The sequence below is a fragment of the Rissa tridactyla genome, chromosome 8, assembly GCF_028500815.1.
Source record: "Rissa tridactyla isolate bRisTri1 chromosome 8, bRisTri1.patW.cur.20221130, whole genome shotgun sequence".
Taxonomy (NCBI): Eukaryota; Metazoa; Chordata; class Aves; order Charadriiformes; family Laridae; genus Rissa; species Rissa tridactyla.
Genome location: NC_071473.1, coordinates 9,663,196 through 9,684,608, shown reverse-complemented (window position 1 = coordinate 9,684,608; position 21,413 = coordinate 9,663,196). Strand labels below are relative to the sequence as shown.

The 21,413-nt window shown below is 51.2% G+C and overlaps 2 protein-coding genes across 2 annotated transcripts in view; both read right to left on the bottom strand.

Moving 5' to 3' along the window:
* SYT17 (synaptotagmin 17) overlaps positions 1-2,105 on the bottom strand; it is a 41,125-nt gene extending 39,020 nt beyond the window's left edge. The window contains exon 1 of the mRNA XM_054212264.1: positions 2,055-2,105. Coding sequence (XP_054068239.1) covers positions 2,055-2,069 — 15 coding nt within the window. The 5' untranslated portion in view covers positions 2,070-2,105. The remainder of the gene's footprint in view (positions 1-2,054) is intronic.
* A 12,283-nt stretch (positions 2,106-14,388) lies between these two features.
* On the bottom strand, positions 14,389-19,766 carry ITPRIPL2 (ITPRIP like 2; the record flags this gene model as incomplete). The annotated part of the gene is made up of 2 exons (XM_054211773.1): positions 14,389-19,722; position 19,766. Coding segments are annotated over 2 exons (1,530 nt in total), but the record flags the coding sequence as incomplete, so codon positions are not given.
* Between the last annotated feature and the right edge of the window lie 1,647 nt (positions 19,767-21,413).

Sequence of the window (21,413 nt, the reverse complement as noted above, 5' to 3'; positions counted from 1 at the left end):
TAGATGGCTTAAAGGGCTTTAACATTCCTTATTAATGCAAAGTTGCAGCCAAAGCACGGCAGCCAAAGCTACAGTGGTTTAGCAAAGCTGCAACGAGAATATTTAAATTGCTCTAAAATGAAGCGGCTGGCTCCGTGCCACGCGATCGAACGCCACAGCACGTGCTGGGCAAAGGAAGTGACATTTCCGAAGAGCCCGGCTGGTTACGATCGGCCACCGGTGACAAGGAACCACCCCGGTGTGCCACCAGCCCCAAGCGCACAGGCAGCGGTCCCACAGGCACCGTAACGAAGCGCCTCTGTGACCACCCACAAATCTCCGCCAGGAAACAGGAGGACAGAAATCGGAACTATTACAGTGCAGAAGAGGTAACAAGTAACCAAGGCCATACAGGGCTTAAAAGGATGAAAGGAAGGCAAACACGGCCAGCTGTGTGCATCCACCCGGCTCACACCGGGCAGGAGGGCCGGGACTGGGGGAGGGCAGAGGTTTAGGGAAGGATGGAGCAGGCACGGGGGGATCCCGGGGAGCAGAGCTGCTGCAAAGCGCTCAGCATGCCCAGAAGGGCTCAGCCCCTGGGGCTGGGGGGACACTGTCAAGCCCTGCCGTGTCATCCCAACCCGACTGAGCAGAAGACAACACAGCTGGGAGCCTCCAGCCACAAGTGAACCCTCGTCACGGGCCGATCACGGCTGTCCTGGGTGCATCCCCTCGCCCAGAGTTGGGTGCAAGGCAGGGCTGCATCTCCATTTCACAGGTTGCTGGGGTGGGGGCCTGGTTCCCCTGGCCTGCCCAGGCCCATGGGGAGGGTTGCCTGCTCCAAAACCACACAGCCATCGGTCACGAACAGGTCAAGGGACCAGCTACAACATCTCACCATGGCCACGTCCCCAGGGATGCTGCAGCAGGGTGAGGTCCCCACTGGTGACAGACCACATTGTGCCCCCGCAGTTACACCCCCAGGGAAGGCTCATGAGCCGCACCACAGCAGACACCACAGCCTAGGGACGGCAGTGTCCCCCCAGCCACACACCCATGGGTGGCCTCCCACCACCCCTAGCATGACCAACACCACAGTGTGGGGACAACTGTGTGTCCCCACTGCCCTTGTCCCCACCATGGTGTCCGCACCTCACACACGGGGGCCCTGATGGTGGCACTGCCGGAGGGCCCGTCCAGTCCCACTTGGGGTCCCCACTGAGCCAGGGACCCCGCTAGCCCCGCAGCCACCCGGCCGTATGGGGCTCACCCCCGGGTGCCCCGGAGGCTCTGCCCCGGGTGGGAGGGCGCCGTGGGGGCACAGCGGGGTGGCTGGAGGTGGAGGCGGCCCCGCGGGATAGAGGGGTCATGGGTGGCGTCGACAGCGGGCGTCCCCATCAACGCCCCAGCGCCCCGCTGGGTTGATCTTCAAACTGGGCGGCAGCCTCTGGAGTGACAGATGGAAAACACGCAGCTGGGAACCGCAGGGCCGGGGGGGAACAATCGCTCAGGGTTTAAACCAGCCCCAAAATGTAATTCAGCCCCGCACTGCTGGGGGGGGGGGGGGCCATCCATCGCCTGGGGCTCGCCTGTGCCCCCCCCACCCCGCCGGGCTGTGTCCGGGCTGGAGGGGCCCATGAAGCCCCCGGCGCACCTCGGTCTGCCCGCGGGGTTCAGCGTCCTCCTCCCCCCCACGGAGTCCTTGTGGGGGCTCGCTCGCACCGGGGGCCGCCCCGCTCCCCCGCGCAGAGAGGGCTGAGGGCCGCCCGCCGCCCCGCGCGGGGATCCGCGCCCACCCCGGCGCCTCCCGGGGACAGCGGGCTGCAAGCCCCGCTCCTGCCCCGGCCCCGCCTGCCCCCCCCCCCCCCCGCCGGGGGCCGCTGCCGCCGCCGGCAACTCCTCCCCAGAAGTTAACCCGAAGTTGCGCACCCGCGCCGGGCACGGAGCGCGGGGGGGCCCCGCGGCGGCACCGGCACCGTCCCGCAGACGGAGCGGGAGGTCCCCCCGCACCCGCCCCAGACGACGCCACCCCCCGCACCCCGCGGACGCGGATCATCCCGCCGCTCCGCACCCACCTGGATGTACGCCATCTTCCGCGGGGCGCGCAGGGCGCCTCCCGCCGCGCTGCTCCGCTCCGCTCCGCTCCACCCGCGCCGCGGTACGCCCCGCGGTGCGGCACCGCCCCGGGCGGGGGGAGTGGGGATGGGGGGGGACGCGGCTGCGGCGCCCCGCGAGCGAGGAGCGGCTCCGCGGCCGCGCAGGCACCGCGGGGGCCGGGGGCGCCGTCAGGGCGGGGGGACCCGCCGCGCCCCGCCGCCCCCCGCCCCGGCGGCTCGGGTGGGTAAAACACGCGTGGGGTTCGCGGAGCCGGGGGAGACCGGCGGAGGCTGCGGGCGGGCTGGCTGGCTGCTGCCCGGCACGGCACGGCCCTGCCCTGCCCGCGGAGCTTCCGCGGGGCTGCGCGGCGCGGCGTGAGCCGCGGGTGCAACAGGTCCGCTGCAGCGCGGGCAAACACTGACCTCCAGAGGGCCCGGCGCGGAAATTCAGGGCTCGGAACCCCCCCTCGGGGACACGGCTGGGGGCGGCACGGCACGGCACGGCACGGCACGACCCGCGGGGAGCCGCCGGCAGCGCGGAAGGTGTCGGGGGGAGCAGCGGCTCGTCCGTGCGGGGCGGCGGGTCCGGGAGCGGTGGCCTGGTCTGATAAAGCAGTTTTTATAGCGGGGTTTTCCTGCAAAGAGCTCACTGTGAGAGAAGATGCTACAAGCACAGCAGAGTTTCAACAGCGATGCGGCTGGTTTATGGGCTCATGAACAAAGTTGAAACATATACACTCGCGTCTTCCCAAGCAAAGATGAGGAGCTGAAGTAAGAAGAGAGCTTTTAATCCACAGACTGGACCGAGCATCACCTCGCTTCATGCTTGCACGTGAATTCATGTCCTTGTGCTGACCTCTCAGGTCCTAGCCGGAGGAGATGTGGCCCAGTGATGGGACCCTCTCGGGCAAATCCCACCTGGGTTGGTGGTTGGACCTGGGGAACTCTGGTAGGAAAGTGGTCTCTTTTGAGGTCAAAGTCTTGGAAAGGGAAAGCACAGGAAAGGTGGAGGTTTGGGGCTGTTCCTCTTGAGCACCACCTCAGTACCACACAAATTACAGGCTTCCCTATATGCTGCTATAAATGAAGGCTCCTGCCCTTGGCTTTGTAGGAAACTCTCCGGCTGTACTTCTGGCACCTTCCCGGCATGTGGATTTACACAAAACCCTGGATGGAGGCAGAGAGGCCGCGTTTTACAGCTCAGCCCAGCCAGGGGGTCAGCAGTTGTGTGCTACATGGCACTTCTCTGGCTCACACCAACCCGTTACATTTGAGTTTATTCTGGGGCATGGCAAAAACATCTCCTGCTCTGGAGAAGGGGGTACGTACAGCTGCAGGTGTTGGCCAAACTAAAACCATGGGTAGTAGCTCCTTGTAGTGAGGAGGGAGCCTCTGGGGCTGGATGGCTTTGGGAAGCTCTGGCATTACTGATCTCATTTAACAGCCCGTTTAAGTTCTCATTGAATTCAATGAAAAACTCCCGTTGACTTCCGTGGGAAGGGCCATACTCCGAGTTAAAAAAATAAATTCTCTTTTTCCCCAGGGAGAGCAGCTACTGCTTTAGAAAAATAATTACCCCACTGGAGATAAGCAAGAAGAAAACCTGTAGTACTTAGTTGTTTCAGGCAGTTTCGAGCATATGATTAAACTGTGGTACAAGTTGTTTGTCAATTTTTGCTCTGCAATTCTTTTTAATTCCACTTCTTTCCAAGTGCCAGTGTTTAAAATGTCAGCCTTTACTTTGAATATCGTTGCTCTTTTCATCTTGACTCACCACCGCCTTGATGCAGCTTGCCATAAGTGAACACATGGATATTTTTTTTCCATGTTACAACGTAGTAGAGAACAGCTTAAACTTTTCAGACAGATTTTTTTGACTCTTTAAAGGCAGAATGCTGTGAGTCACAAAAGCTATGGCATGCCTCGCTATGTAAACGCTATGTGCACGTTTGTACTTCCTCCTTCAAAAATGTTTTGGACAGAGAAAGGAAGATCCAATGCTGCATCAATTGTCACCCACTTTTTTTTTTTGGCTGACACATATAAGTATTATTGAACCCAAAAAGAAGAGCTAAAGAAGTTTATAGGGGGGTTCACTAATACTATTGCTTTTTACGTGGAAAAATGCCCTTTTTTCCGCCCACATGCTTTAGTAGCAAGATAGATGTGCTTCCCTTGCACGCTCATACATATACATGCATTTAAGTGCCTTTTACACTGTTGCTTGAAGGCTTTTAGATTACAGTCTCTCAGCAAATATATTCGCTAAGCAAACACAGCTCTAACCCGAAGAATATGATGGATTCGAAACAGCAGACAGGTGGTTATTGTAAAATCTAATTTCAAATCTGCATATGGCTGATGCTCTGATTAAGCTCTGCTTCTACAGCACTCAGAATAAACAGACCCATTTGACATGATGACAACATAACCTTTGGATGTCCTTTGCTGTGCACGCTCTGTGTCTGATAAGACACATTCCATGCTTCCCACATGTAATGGCTGCAATGCAGATGGCGAGGCTTGCAAATGCAGAATTTCTGCACAGAAAACAAGGTAATTAACACTGCTTCTGCAGAACAGGATTTTATGATAGATTTCGATTCTTACTGATATTAGTACACGTTGGGAATAATATCAGCCACATCCAGAGCACGCGCTTGAATCATTGCAACCAGTCCAGCAGGGAGCGAACTCTAGCTCCAGCACAGCAAATCAGTTCAGCAGCTTCTCAGACAAACCAGAACCAGTGTGGCCAGTATTCAAAATGCCCTGTCCCAAACCCTAGTCAAAGGCTTTCAGCTGCCTCTTGCCATAAAGTTAAGGGAGAAGGGCATCACTCTGAAAAGTAGAGACAGAAAGGAAAGAAAAAAGAAAATCTGATGGCTATTTCAAAGGATTTTCATTTGAATCCTGCTAAAGCGATTGGCAGCGCTTTCTGCTGCAAGGGGAAAAGCGAGGAGAACAGTGGCAGTGCAAGATAAGATGAGATGTCTTACTCTGCTCTTCATATGCCAAATCCTTATCATCATCACTTGAGCCTGCTGGAATAGCCGGCTACCACTCTGCCTAAAAATAAGCTTCTTATCTCCAGATGTTTTTATAAATGGCAAGCCATTGTACCCGGTGCTTCCCCACTGCTGTTGTCAGCCCATAAAGGTCTGGCTCCACTCTGTCATTAAAGGACTAGCTTCGTTTCCCCACAGCATCATCCCAACAACAAAGGCATCTTCGATTCACTCTTCCAGAGCTATCTCTAGCAACATGTTTGTCTCCTTGTGGGTTTCATGGAAATGCAGTTTCCCACTATGGTTTTTCAGGCCTTGTTCTGCCTTGAGTTTGTGCGGTGAAGAGGCAAGTCCAGGAGGTTTTATTCAGGAAGTTCTGGGCAACTGGGTGCAGGACTGTCGCCTGCACCTGGGAGAGATGAAGAGCTAGTGGGCACTGATGCAGAGACCCTGAGCAGTGGAACGGCACACAAAGAAAACTGGGTAAATACCTCTATTTGGGAGCTCAGCCAAGCTCTGAGAAGCAGATCTACCCCAGCTGTCGAAGCAGAGAGCAGCAAACTCTACTCACCTGCCTTTGCCCCCAGCTGTGTCCCAGCAGAGACCTGACACGCCGCGCGGGCGAGAGGGACGGTTTGCTCCGGGCAGGACAGCTCTGCCTCACAGGCCCCACACCTCACAGTCTTCCGGCAGCAAGGATTAGCTTTGACTCTGCTGTAGGATCCTGTATGTATTCCCGCTCTAGGACTGACTTGGTTTTAGGCTCTGTGTTGTCCTTTGTTACACGTGCAGAAAACGCCTGAAATGACCTGAGCCGAGGTCTGCTTCCTCTGATGGCAAAGGCACAAGCTAAAGCCCTCCGGCTGCCCGCCCGGGCCCATGTGCTGATCCCTTCACTCCCTTCTCCCAATTCCCACACAGGAGTGTGCCCAGACAGCTTTGTTTGGAGTAGGGAAAGGCTATCCCCTCTCCCAGCTCATTCCCGGTACGCTCCAGGGGTCGGCAGGAAGCCTGGGCCCCCAGTGCCCCCATCCCAGGCTCTGGCCCCTTGAGGCAGGCGAGGGTCAGAGCAGCAGGGCTCGTGCCAGCCATGATGCAGTTTCCAGCAGGAACCGGGCTGACATCAGTGTGGCAGACACAGATTCCAGCTAGTGACAAAAGGGGAAGGTGCTACAACCCATTTCCATGACTCATCCAGCCTTTGGTCCCCACCATCTCTAAATTAGCCCGTCAACTCCACAGACACCTGTGAATCTCCCTGATTTAAAGCCAAGTTACTATTTCCCAGGCTTCTGTGTTTTCTGTAGCCAACTGTTCTTTATCTTACATTGCTGTATTGTATTACATCCTCCTTCTCTGCAATTTTCCTCAGCTCTTATCCCTTTCTGGTTTGGCATTACCTACCCCAGGATCTCCCTCTTGCCATATCTCCCGTACCCGACTCCCGGCCGAGGCAGGAGGAAAGCGTGGGTGCTCCCCTGGCTTGTCGCTGTGCCCTGGAAAGCGCTCTTCTGCTTCTCTTCAGAAACAGCCTCTGCTGATGCTGCATCTTCTGCGGCGCATCTGGATTATTAACTGGCCACCTGGCAGCTCCCTAATTGGCAATATCAGTAAAAGCACATCTTTCTCTTTTCTTAAGTCTCCAGATAAAGTGGCCAAATTTGATCTAAAATCCTCAGATCCTCATTGCCTCATATAATTTATAATGGCCTTGCTTATGCCATAAAAATTACAGCTACTCTCTTGCACTCACACGCTTTCTATTTTGTCTTTAACATACGTTCTGGCAGGGAACTGAGTGACGCAGCATAATCTGTTAAAGCTATTTCTATAGTAAACAGAGATAAAAACCACAGCCAAAGGGCACGCAGCCTCGGAGGAAGCAGGCACCGCGTATTATTGTATCAAGCGCTTGAATCCAAGTTCCTGCTCAAAGGAAACCTGTCCCCGGAGGGAGCCGTCGCCGCCCGGCGAAGTCGTGCTGGGTTCCAACGCACCAGTGTCTCAGCAGCAGGGTCATCGCAGCACAGCCCTCGGTGGCTTTACGCGGCGTCACTAGTGCGAGCCAAGCGTTACCAGCAGTGTTGAAGGCAAAGGGTGACTGCTAGGTCATGTGTAAATACAAATTTGAGGTCGTGTTCTTTTGACGACCTAATCTTGAAGTAAAGAGGGGACCTCCGTGGCCTGGGACTCACTTGCAGTGTCCCCCCTGACTCAGTGCAATTCCAGCAGCGGGAGAGTCCCACAGGGCACTGCCAGGGCTCTTCTGCTTTGGAACTCGCTCCCTGCTTTTAGGCCAAAAAAACTTGGATACGGTACACTTTGGGTGATGCTAAAAAGCCGGAGTATTTTCAGACTTCCGAGGAGAGAATGTTGTATTTATAGGGAAGTTCAGCTTTTCAGTTGCTTTTGTAATTCATTTTGTTTTCGACTGGTTTATTCAAGCCGTAGGGCTGAGGAGTTAGCTGCTAGATTTCTTTTCCAGGCTCACATTTCTAACTGTTTGCAGACATAGGACAGAGCTATTTTTGTAATATAAATCATTACAGAGAGAATATCTCCCAGTCCCCACTGAAGCAAATTCCTAAGGAAGTGAGCTCTATTTTTATAGAAAATTTCAACTTAGTATTTGTTCTAATCTAAAGTCTGAGAAACAAGCAACATCAGCCTTTCTGAAGCCAAGATGTAGCATCTCCCTTTCTCGAGAAGAAAAATCCAGCAGGAGAGTGGTTCCTACTGGGAGATGGATGGGAATCGGACACAGCTTCCCAAGCCCCAGGGGATGCAGCAGGACCCCAGCGAGGGGGACTGAGCAAATGGGGCACAGAGCCCAGGTCTCCAGAGTGACACAACTTTAGAGATAAAGATACTCAAGATACTTCCAGTGCCCATCTTAAAAGGTAAGAAGGTATCTTCTAAAAAGGTCAGAGTGTGGGATCTTATAGAATAAGGCAAACTCAGTCTCACGCTCGCTCAAGGTCATCCCCCTGAGACTCGGGGATAAAATTGTAAGATAAATGCTGAGGCTTCTGGTTGCATTGCAAACTCACAGATGACTTTCGTTAGAAGAACAGTCTCATGGAAGCTGTTTGAAAAACTCTTCCCATTTGATTCACACTGATTTAATAAGTCACATTTTTAAATACTCCTTTCCTATTCTTATGAACATTAAAACCTATATCAGACCTAGAAGGAGGAGGGGGAGGAATTGGTATTTACAGTTTTCTCCTTTCCAGAAGTGGCTTAAAGTTGTAAGTTAACACAGGAACAGATGTGGTCAAGCAGACTTTCTTCAACTGCATCAGCAAGGCTTGCTAACTGAGCCCCGGGGCTGCGCAGCTGTAAAACATAGCAAAAGTTATCCAAAACTATTTAAATATGGCTGGTAAGAGAAAAGCTTTTAAATTATAAAACAAATGACCAAAACAGAAAAATAGAGATTGCTTAAAGCTTTTGGAAAAAACAGCATCAACAGCAATAAAACCGCTTCTGAGCGGCGAAGGAACAGCTACGGGGATGAGTTTAGGATCGTTCAGCTGCAAATACCAAATCAGTGTTTGCTCAAACATGCCCACGTCGACTTCACCATTCAACAGGTTCAAAAGGGCAGGACTATTTTTATTACAAAAGGCTCCATTTCCAATCGTTCCCTCACAGCAGCAGAGACCGTTACATCTGGTTTTCTCATCTCATTAAGCAGATGTGCAAAATACTGTATTACGCAGCAGAGCTAAACTGGGTGGGTTAAAGGGGTAATTTGCATTCTAAAAGCACTGCAATGCTTCAGCTGAGAAATATATGGAATTACTGAGTATTTCTGCCTCGGAGGGACCTCGGTTTTGCCCGTCTGTTTCTGTTGTTCGATTCTTTTTCCCTGTTCCCCATTCCTATGCATTTACCCTGCAGTGTTTTTTACTGGGATGCAGCTCTGCTGAAGACGGAGCCTGTAAATCCAGCTAAATACAACCAATACAAATGAGCCAAGTCCTTTCCAAATTAAAATTTCCTTCTCACAAGGAATCTCTTCTCTGGACGCTAACGGAAACCAAAAATCACTACACAGAGCAACACACTGTGCTTTCCGCCCTTCAAATTCAGAGCCGTACTTGCAAGGTAAACCCGTCTCCATCACAGACCAAGCCAACCTCGTATGCAAAAGTCTGCTGAATCACAGAATCATAGAATCTTCATGGTTGGAAAGGACCTTTGAGATCATCGAGTCCAACCAAACAACCTACAATCTCTGCCACTAGAAATCCAGGTGATAAAATCCCTCCTTGCTGCTGGGCGTTCCCGTGGGTGTCCAACTGAACAAACCTGTTCGTATGGATGAGACAGTAACACGTTTGCTCTCGGGTTTGCTCCCAATATTACATGGGGAGCAGCACATTACGTTCCTCCTCCCATATTGCGCCCACCAACTTGCAGCTGATCAGGTGGTGCTGCCATGGAAGATGTGTCTGCTCCTGAGCAATGTCCTGGTGCGGGTCCAGCCCCATCTGCTGCCCCATCGCACTGTGCCAGTAGCTCAGCCAGCATCACCTGCCATCACGGGTGGTGAACCGCATGCCCACTGACCTCAGAAAAGCAGTTTATACGAGTCAAGGACTGCGTTAGCCCTTTCCCAAGGGAGGAAGGTCACTTGTCCACCTCCCTGCAGCATCCCTTTTACGGCGTTGAACTGGGGACCTCGTTAGCAACGTAAAAAGGTTTCCAAGCAGAAAAGGGAAAAAAAGTAAATCTGATCTCATCCTGGCCTCCTCCCCCACTGGAAGAAACAGAGCGTCTGCAGGCAGTGCGCAGTCGCCATCCTGTCCCCATTCCACTGGGATGCCATTAAAAGGTTATGAAAATACTGGGCAGGAGGGAGAAGGGAGTTATCCGTCCGCTCCCTTTGCTGCAAGGACCTGCCTCCTCTGCAGGCCCAGACCCGTCACGGAGGGGAAAAATCCACTGAAAACAAACCCTAACTGCTCTCGAGGGGCAAAGACATGCCAGAGCAGCCAGGACAGCGTACCCTGGTATGTGCAGGCTTCTGTATTCAATCAGAATGGCACATTATCCACCCAAAATTAACTTCTGCTCTGCAACTCGCAGGTTTCCGGAGCAGCTGTGTTTGCTAATCACCAAGGGCAAGAATTTTTATTCAAATAAAATACCTGTGCACTTCACATGCAGCTACTCCAATGGCAGTCAGGCAAACAGATACTCCAACTCTTGTGCTCCCAGAGCCCTTTGATATGAAAGTCTCATTATAAAGGTCTTTATCAGCCATAGAGATGAATTTCACCACCAAAAAGGCCTTTTTTGAGGTAGCAGACGTCGTACCCCTCCAGCTGCCGGAGATGGGTGAGCAGCGCTTTCACCAGCTGACATTTCGGAAGGGAGAAAGCCGTGCTCAAACCACGTCTTCTTCCAGAAAAGCTACAAGCCCTGAAAGCTTTGGCCAAAGAAGTTCATGCAAATCCCGGAGTTAGCCCTCAGGAAAGCTGTCACCTTGCCCACTAAGGGCTGACTCTTCTGACGACCGTTCAGTTAGTCTCCATCTGCCCCAAGGGGGTGCACCTGCCCCTCCTTCCCTACTTTCCCCTTTCTCCCACCATCTCCCCGCTAGCTTATCTACACGGACGTTTCTGTTGTCACTCTAAGTTGGATACTAATTTCATCCCGCAGCATCTCATTATAATTAGCTCTTAATTGCCACTTAACACAGGGATCATTTTGCAAGACCATAACGATTCTTCCTTGAGGAATTATGTGAGCGTTGAAAGCTCATTATGTGCCCCTAAAAACGTTTTGGGTAATGAGAATGATTTCAAGAGGCAAATTTAAAACACCACTGCTCACACAAGCTCTGGATTTGCATGGTTTCTTTGAGCACTACTAGCATTTCCAAGGAGAAAAGCACACAATTCAGCATGTTTTGCTGACAGGCTCCCTCCCCCTGGCACCCACCATGTCTTTATACTGAAAGTGGGAACATTTTAAGGAGCACCTGTAAAATGCGAGGGGTAAATGCCTCAGGACAGTTGCGTTGCTCAAATAGCTTCTGGGAAAACACTTACAGTCTCCGTACAGAAATACTTTTTGGAGAAGTGCCCGTGATTCACAGTCCTTATGACTAGTGAGTTTCTTCTTTTTGAAACAGACTTAAACAGGCCTCCAAGCGTGTATGACAAAAGAAGATGCTCGGAAGATACACCAATACCCTCACACAACCATGTCTTTGGCAGCAGCCCCTCCACCAGTGGGCAGACCCAGAGCCAAGCGCGGCGTGAAATACCAGCTCGAGGAAGACCCCGAGCAACACCTCCCCATAGACACCAAGCCTGCACAACCTATTTAAAATCAAGTAAAAGTCTATAACGTGCCTGTTGATGCCTAAACGTGGTCCTAGGAGGCGAATTTCCAAGGAGCCATATGAATATATTCCTAAATGCATCGTACAGACCAGAGAAGTCTTTTGCAACAGAAATAGAGGAATGAGTCATTTCCTCTGTAGCTGCTGCTCCGGCGCTTCGCTTGCACAGGCAGCGGAGCGGCTCCCTGCGCCATGCCAGCAGGAATTAGGAAAATCAGGAGCGGTTTCCAGCATACGTAAACCTAGCTGAATTTTGACCAGGACTTGTCTTTAAAACCAGTGATCCCAGATTGTCATCTGGCATAGCAGAGGAGACAGATGCGCAAATGGTTCCCAAGCACTCCCTCCCTTGATGGGAGTATTGTATTTCAGCCTTTCAATTTTGCACAGAATAAAACATTGGAAGAGTGAGCAGGGAGGTGCTCTCCTCCTTGCCCTCCCCTGAAGCATGGCTAGTAAGCACGATAATTTGCCAGTAAATTCAGCTCTAAGTTTCTCTTCTCCCCTACTTGAAACTGGAAAGGACGGGACTGAAACAGCAGTGGAGAAGTGGGTTTTCTTGTTGGATTTTGCTACTGTTCTTCCGCTGTTCCTACAGCCAGCAGGTTTCTATCAGAACAGCAAGACTCTTCAAAGTAACTTTTCCACTTTCTCCACTAGAAATCCATCACAAGCTTAATTTTTCATCCTTAATTTGATAGCTAGTAACCTTCACAGCATAATCCCCATCACTCCTGTCTTCTTGATTCCTTACCTCCCTTTTTCCATTTTCCCATCCAGATTATTCATGAACTCTTTGTGGCAGGAACAGAAGCCTATAGAGGCTCACAAGTATCATGAAAACACTAGCAAACCCTTATTACAGCCAGTCCAGCCCCAAGAACTGATTATTCCATATGCGGCTTTGGTCCTGGTTTTAGGCGGAAAAAATTTCCCAGGGGTTTCAAGAAACGCACGCCTGTAACTTGAGCACACGGAAATTTTCTGAGTCTCTGAATCAGCACTGCTATCCTTTAAGGGGAAAAAAAATAAGGCTTCCTTAACACAGAAGACTGGTACATGATGGCATTTGATGCATAAGTGTTTGTAACAACCTTTAAAATTTTTGGGTGTAAATTGTTATTTGAATCCTACCAGACTGTCGCACAGATACAGAACATACGTTATCTATAGCTCTATTATGGTGCTTTGAATCTCTCATAAAGGAGTTGCAAACATGCCAGTTCTTGGTTACATATTTAAAACAGGACAGTGCAGGCACGTACACCAGAGCACAGGTAGCTTCTTAATTAGGCATACCATATGTTTGAGAAACCCACGACGGTAACATAACGTACAGGCAGATCTATGTATGGTCAGCCCTCCATATCCTGCTTATTTCGGAGTTGGGATCTACTCAGACCCCTCGAGTAAGCAGAGCGCTGTGCTCTGAAGCATCAGCAAGCACTGAAGGTGAATCCACATGCTTAAAGGGGTGCAGGTCCATGCCCTACGTCGACCGCCGGCTTCCCAGTGCTATCGGCCCAACAAAAGTGGGGCTGGCTGCTTTTCTGCCAGCTGCTCAAATTAGTTATCATCAGTCAGAATGTCACTTACCTCAGGGAAGACTCACCAGGCAGACATTTGAAGAGGTGACACAGGAAATAAACCAGCCTAGAAATGCAAGTTTCTCATGTCTGAACTCTTTTGGAGCCTTATGAAAATTAGATGCACAAATAAGAGTCCCTTCCCCTCCAGACAGCTTTAACTTGCATTAGCAGTACTTAATCAGCAAATTCACTACTGACCTTGGCTGCATTACAAGAGAGGTATTTGCACAGGGATGGAAAGACTTTAAACAATTTATCCAATGACTTGGATGCAAACAGGCTTTTCTTTAAACACCAAGCATGCAAGCCCTTAGGCCAGTTAATTTTTTGTTAACAGATTTATCACGAAAGGAAACTCCTATGTTTCTTTAATGATTTTCTGCTGAATAGAAACTCCAGCTTCCAAGCGAGAAATATTTCAGAGCAAGGAATGAATGGAGACCAGAGGATAGTTATTGCTTTTAAAGGAAGCCATTAATACAAGATAATGTTATTAAAGACGTAAAGATCTAAATACACTTCCGCTGCGTTGACTTGAGTGACTGAATGCCGACACCAAAGGAATGACATTCTTCCAGCCTTTGCCAGCCATTCTTTCCAGTCTTTCACCGTTAGCCAGCTGGGCTGCCTCAGCGCTGTACCGACGACTGCTGCCCCGCTCACAGAAGCTACTGTCTGCAAGGCAAGAGGCAGGCACACGAAGATCTGGAGATAGTTATTTTCAGCCTAGCTTTGATTAAAATGCTAGGGGTCTTGCTCTTATTTCTTTCTTTAATAGGGAACATCGGCACAAGCCACGAGCGTACAGTTCTGGCATCTTACCAAAGACTAATAAAAGGACAGGTAACTTGCTGGCCCATCTACCATAGAACTCCCGCTGGCTCCAGCAGGACTTTTTCCATATTTAATAAAGCTGTGACCGACGTGGTTTGGAGCGGAGACATATCTGTACATGCCATGCTGAAAAGCTCACGCAGATACTGTGAAACGAAGGTGAAGTCCTAGCTCTTCATCAAGCACCAGAAAAAGCAGATTTTATGCAACGACCTGAAACTGGAGCCAGGGAAACCAGAACTGAATCCTTGTTAACCCCTGAGCAAGACAGCCACAAACCCCAACGTGCTCCATTTCAAAAGGCAGCAACACCACAGACGGTGCCAGCCGCGCTCTAGCCTCTCTCCTGGCTCTCCTCCCGTATCCCTCTGCACAACTCCCAAGGCGTCGACTTCCTGCTTTCCCAGGGTTTTGCCACTTTAGTATTCTCCTCCTACAGAGCACATAAACCTGTCCATCACAGTTTTGTGGCTGCAGGCAGCTTTTACTGAAAAAAAAAACAAACCAAAGAATTTAAATCTTGAGGCACAGATGCTTTAAAACAGCTGTTTATTACTACAGTGAAAAATTAAAGCAAAACCACCAACTTCTAATAGAAACAGTAAAAGTGCAAATGTATTTTGATATTAAATAGGAAATGAATTTATAAATGTTTAATTAAAATGGGCTGACACTTTGAGCCTCTAATTTTTTTTTTAAAGAAAAAAAAACAACAATAGCAGCTGCACACTTTAGTTTAATCTTTGGTCTGATTATTAACCAGCAAAAAATAGTTGTACCAAGAATGTCCATTGCAAAAAGACACTTAAAATTTACATTACTCAGCAGAGATTCAAAATCAAGAGGAATGTTTTCGAGATATTTAGTCAGATAAGAAATAATGATGTCTTTGAGAAATACATAACATTTTTCAATACAAAATGAAGTCACATATATGCATTTTGGTACTGTAAATAAACTTATTCTCTTGCAGGTCTGACTCCTCTTCCAAATCAATGTTCAATAAAAACAACTTCATTTGCACAGAGTCTTTGGAAAATGAGCTTGCAGATAAAGAGAACCGAGAACCCACATTAGTGCTAAATAACACGCGCTTTCTTCTGTGTTTGTGTTTCAGTTTACACGCACACAGGCAACCATGCTGAACCTACGATACACTATAACAGTTATGCTGTTAAACAAATAGGTATTCATAACCTTGTTCTGTGTACAGTATCCATGGGCTGGGAGAAGAGGGAGAAGGCAAAAGGCCCACGGGATTACTCATGCAGGTCAAGCTGTCTGTACACCTCCTTGTAGATAAGGCCCTATAACAGCTCTGGGACGCTGCGGGTACCGGTGCTGTCACGTTTGTTGTGGAGTAAGAGGAATACCATAACAGAACCCAACTTTATCAGCTCCTTTTGTCAATCGTATTCATGAATGCATGCTTTATAGCAGATAAAGAAAATATACTTAATATCTCAGTTGTGCAAGCAAGCCACAAGTTAGTCTAAGAGATCTTCTCAGACCTCCCACCACTTGCGCGCACCCTGCCTTACTGGCAGGAAGCCCCCTCCTCAAGAAGGCTTGCCCAAGCCTAATGTTAAAGCAAACACATACATTGTCTCCCATCACCGGCCACCACAAACTCAAAACTGCCTTGCTGAGCAAAAACTCACACTGAAGATCTGCCTACATGGCTAATAAACTGAGGGTTTGCCTCACTGTTCAGCCCTGATGGATTCAACCACTTTGGAAAATATTTGGAAATACTGCAAAAGCAAAACCCACGTAAATCTCTCCTCCCCACACTCCAAACGTGCCTTGCTTTCAATAATTCTCATCCAATTTTATCCCCACGTCCTTTGGCTTGTTTGCAGCACATCTTCACTGAGATTTTACCATCATTCTCACTCACCCCTCAGCCCAACTTTCATCTTCTAAGCTATTTATATTCTCCACCATCTCTCCTTGTCATGCATTTCCTGATGCAACGGTCTTTTCCTGGTATTACTACATTTTAGTGAGAAAGTCCTTACCAAATCTACTAGATTTCCATGTATTGCAGCAATACCAAATACACACCAAACATGCATCTCTTCTTCAGATAAAAGATCACTTTTCAGAGACAGGGATGCACAGTGATGTAAACAAACCGACAGCTGACTGAAGTGGTTATGATGACAGAATTAACAGCTAAAGGGTTTTTATGTCAAGAGTTCAGGCAGCCACAATACCCTGGGCCGGTCATCTAGTCCTTCTTTGGGCAAAAGATTCAATGGCATCGATTGCAGAATTCCATTTTATTTCAAACACCAAGAAACGCAAGTCTGCAAAAATAGTATGTGTCATGGTCTACCACCATGAAAAAAAATCAAAACACCAAGGTAGCTCACTTAGCCTTAAATACCATGTGCAAAGAACATTTGATCAATACTACCTATAAATACACTATCTGTATTTGTAGAAAGAAGCACAGTGCTTCATTTATAAAAATAACCCAACTTGCGGGTGTGACCTAGGCTACAATTACCTGAAAATAAGACTGCAAGAGCAGTTAAAAAAATACACAGAAGTAGGCAAACATCTGCCTAGGGAGTGTTTCTATTTAGAAAAATAGATCTCTATAGATTTTGTAAAAGTTTGTTTTGTGCTCTGGTGCATAGAACTGTGAATAAAACACACCGGTATCTTTACATACATCAGGGAGAGAAGTATATTAGTAACTTCAAGTTATCCTAAAGCTTCCCAGAAGTTACACGCAGTCATTTGTAATTCATTTCAGACCACTCACCTAGGACACGGTACAGTGGGTAACAAGGCACACGCTCAGTTTCCTGAGTGCCAGCAACTCAGTAACACATTTTGGGTCTTAATATATAAAATACTTGAGCAGGTGACCCAATAAAGCAAGAATTTGAAATTCTGAATTTGCTGACACCCTGGGACACATCAGGTTCCTGTACCCCAGGTACCAGCACCAGGAGCTATGGTCACTTGCAGAGCTGGCTGTGTTACGACTTGACAAGTTATTCCAGTAACTGGGATATCACCATGCAAGAAGTGGAATATTTAGAGAACATCAGAATCCATAGCCTAAGACTGCCACTGTACCATGAATTAGAGCTAAATAATTTTGGAGTACCCTGAAATATTTCACTTCATCCTCCCCACAATAAGGCAACAATTTGCTATAGCACAGCACGAGAAAATCCCATCAGGTTATTTGGTCAGAACACTGCCACAATCAGACAACTGGTCAGGCAGTCATCCAAACATCCCACCAAACTCCGACCAGAGAGCCGGAGGGCGCAGCAGTCAGCTTACGGCACTGAGATTTGGACTGGTTTAAGTTTGTTCCAAAGAAAAAAACAAAACAAAACAAACCCCAGAATTTCTTTGTTTTGTTGTTGGTCCTTGAGGTAAAGCAAATTCTAACAAAATAATACTCAAAGCTAGGAAAAAAAAAAGTCTCAACAAGAACCCACAAACAAATGAACCTCAGTATTTCCTTAAAAGGTTTTCCTCAGGATGATTCAAAATCATCCCTTTAACAAAATACTAATGCCTCCTCCATAGCAAGTATTTAGTGCAGCCAATTATCCTAAAAAGAAGGCCTTTGTGAAAATAAAGTGCTATTTGTTTCCTTTTATCTATATTTCAATCCTTCAGTATAACCTTCACTTGAACACAGAAACGCGCAACTAGGTTCTTCATGCTCTTATCGGAGAGGTTTTGCATCTTCCCTCAATCTTACGTTAACATGCGCAATGTATTTCTATTGAGCACGATGTATTCAATTACACAGGAAATTTAAAGCATGTCATCGAGCATTTCAAACTGTGATCAACACCCATGCTCTAGTGCTCATCGCATTTTAAGAGCGCCTTGGTACATTGTGGGGTGTGGGGGGGTGTTTGCACTTATAGGACTTTTAAATCCCAAATGGATTTTGTATCATAAAAAGCAAATCTCAGAAAAAGGTCAATTTTGCCACTAAGACAACAAGTTAACATGGATTTCCAGAAATGTCAGTCTGAGGCTGTTAAAGTTATGTTTGCAAACAGTCAACCGTATGTAAGGCTTCTTGTCTAAGCCATTTCCCCAGAAATTTCACAATTTTCCCATGAATGACCAACGAGATTAAAAAACAAGAATCACAATTTCTTTAAGTCTTGGCCTCTGGTTTCCTAGTTTTCTCAGGTCAGGGACAAAACCACAGAACCACATTTAAACAGTCCCACCCTCCCCAGGCAGACGTGGGCTCTCAACAGACGGGCAGGCTGGGAGCACCCGCTGCCCTGGCAGTGTCCGTGGGTGACACCAGCTCGCCCGGCCAATGACTCACTCTCCCAGTGGCTCCTGCCTGGCCTCAGCAACATGTCGGCACGGGGTGGGCGCTGGTCGCAGGTACCGGGGGCTGCTGTACATCCTGATGATGTGCGGGGCCTGGAACCAGGTGTTGATCAGCTGGAAGGCGGCCAGGTCCAGCGTGGCCCCGTCGAAGGCTGCCAGCAAGTTCACGGGGGTGGCTTCCTTGAGGAATCGGGGCAGTGCCACGGCTTCGGGGAGGCTGGCGTTGCCCAGGAAGAAATGCATCAGCACCTGCTTGCGCAGGCAGTCCCTGAGGTACAGCACCAGGTCCTCCAGCCGCTCCACCAGGAACCGCTCATCCCAGGCCTCCAGGGGCCCCTGCAGCAGCAGGGAGAAGAGGGCCGTCTTCAGCACGTAAGAGGAGAGCACCCGGCCCCATTGGGAGCTGAAGGGCTCCTCCAGGCCCTGTCCGCGGAGATCCCGCAGGCCCTTGAGGATCTGCAGGCACTTGAGGTGGCAGGAGGAGGCCGGGGCCTGCTCCTTCAGCCAGCTCAGCAGCCGCTGCTCCTGACGCGAGGCGTTGAGGCCCCAGAGGGCCTCGGGGGCCAGGGGGCCCTGCAGACCCTCGGGCGGCAGGGCCGTGAGGTAGAGCGCGTCGCCGAGAGGGATGGCGGGGATGAGGCGCACGGCCATGGAGATGTGGCAGCAGACATAGTCGGAGCAGGGCAGGATGTGCAGCGTAGGCGGGTGCCCGGGGCAGGCCGAGAGGCTGATGCGGCAGCGCTCCTGCAGGCGGTACCGCACAGCGCCCAGGCACCGCTGCAGGTGGCCCTGGAACCAGCGCAGCACCAGCCCCGAGGAGAGGTGGCTGCGGCCCTGCAGCTCCACGCAGAAGCCCTCGGCGAAGGGCCGGTAGCGGCGCGGCCAGCTGGCCCTCGCCCGCAGGCCGCAGACGAAGGCGCCGCGTGTCCCCAGCCCCTCGGCGGAGCGCGGCTGGGGCTCCAGGTGTGGCGGCAGCCGCAGGGGCACCAGGATGTCGAAGCAGTCGGGGCTGCGCACCTTGTGCTGCTCGTAGGCGCTGCCGATGCGGACGAAGTCCCCGCGCAGGCTGAGGGCCAGCGGGCCGGGCTGCAGCCCCTGCGCCTTGGCGGCGCGCACCAGCTCGGCCACGACGCGCCCGACGTGCGCCTTGCTGTGGCCCAGCACATGGGGCGAGAGCCGCAGCTGCCGCCCGTAGAAGCTCTCCAGGGCGCTGCGCCGCGACCCCGCCGCCGCCGCCGCCCGGACCCCGCCGGGCCTGGGGCCGCCGCCGCCGCAGCAGCGGGCCAGCAGGCAGCCCAGCAGCAGCAGCGCCGAGCCCTTGAGGAGCGGGACGGAGCCCGCCTCCGCCGCGCCCTCCCCGGCCGCGCCGCCCCGCAGGGCCTGGTAGAGGCAGAGGAGCGCGGTGCAGACGCCGGTCACCAGCGGCCACACGAGCCGTAAGTTGAGGGTGTAGACGGGCAGGGCGCGGCGGGGGGTCGGCCCACGGGGGTGGCCGCCGCCCGGCCCCGCGGGCGAGGAGCGCCCGCCCCCGCCGCCGCCGCCCCCCTCCTCCGCCCCGGCCGCCCCCAGCGCGGGCCGCGCCGCTACCCCCCGCCCCGTCGCCGCACGCCCCCCCTGCCTCTTGCCGCCGCCGCCGCCGCTCCGCTGCGAGCCTTCCTCTTCCGAGGGAAGCGGCGCCGCGTCAGCCGGCGGAGTGAGCTCAGAGGAAATGCCACGGGCGGCGGGCCCGGCCGCGGCGTGAGGGCCGGGGGCGTTGTCCGCCCCCGGGGGCCGGACCGACGGCCCGGGGCCGCCCGTGGGGCGGGGAGCGACGCCGCCCGCTCCTTCCCGCCGCCGTCGCCGCCCTGAGGGAGCCGCGGGCCCGAGCCGCGAAGCCCCGGGCCCCGCCGCGGGGGAGACCCGGCCCCCCCCGTCCCTGGCGGCTCCGTGCCCCGGGGCAGAGCCCCTCACCGCTCGGCTCCCACAGGGGCCTGCGCTGGCCCCGGCAGCCGAGCCCGAGCCGCTCTGCGGGCACCAAACACACGTTTCTGTGTCCCCCTCACTGCGACAGGGCGCAGCAGGGCTGTTTTTAGTGTAAAACAGGGTGTTTGTGTATGCCCACATCAGGGTGAGGGCCGTGTCATGGGGGAGCGCTGCTACAGGGCAGTGGTGCCGTGTCATAAGCTCCATGTTGCACGTTTTTCCTCAAATAAAGGTGTTAAAGGTCTGTCCTGCTGCCGGGGCTCTCAGCAGCTCTGCCAAAGCTGTCTCAGTGCCAAAGGGACAGCAAAGCATCACCATTAACTCACCAGGCTGTGTATAGTACTAACAGCTGCTTGCCGTCAAATCACTCAAAAGCCTGAGGTTTTTTTTTACCTTATGCCCAAATTATTCAGACATGAAAAAACTAAAAGGGAAGAAATAATCCTGGGCCAAGTTTCTAATTTGTTGCACAGGGACTTTAGGTCTAGTGTGTTGTATGGCAGCCGCTATGATACCAGGCCCACTGCTGTTAACTGCAACTGCTGTGACACGTCTGCCCACAGCATCACCCTCTGCATGAACCAAATGGAAGAACTGTAGATCCGTCAGAAATACACACACAGGGCTACCTCATCCCGAGCCCACAAACAGCAGAGCCAAGCATTCAGGTCAGACAACAGGCACAAAAACGTCACTACACATGCCAAGCCTCCAGGCACTGCTGGAGAGCTGAGCAGACATGTTAAACCCCATAGAAACCACTGGGAGTTGTCTGTCACTAAGACTTCTTGACCCAAACTACTTCTTCAGGGTAGTGCAGATCTGAAGAGATCTTTAGGACCTGCATTTCCTCATGTCTCATATGATGTGTCCCTCATGGGTTGCACCATCCGCACTGCAGATGATCTGTATTTCTGGATGTGTCTTTGTGTCCCAATAGCTTTAGCTTGAAGAGTCCTCTACCACGGTGATGATGATTAAACCTGAGAAATAAGCATATCGAGCTCCTGCTGCTGCAAGTCTTTGGAGGTTCCCATTACCTGAAGTTGTAAAGGCAGCATTTCAAATTTAGAGAAGAGGAAAACTGTGCCACATAGTACCACATAGATCCAGTCATCAAGGTGGTCTGAGATTTTTCCTGCTTGGGACAAGACTTCTTTATGTAGCATTTATCCATCACTGTAGTTCTTGACCATAGGGCTGGACTATGTATAGCTCTTGTTTTCTTTCTAGAATTCATCCCCTC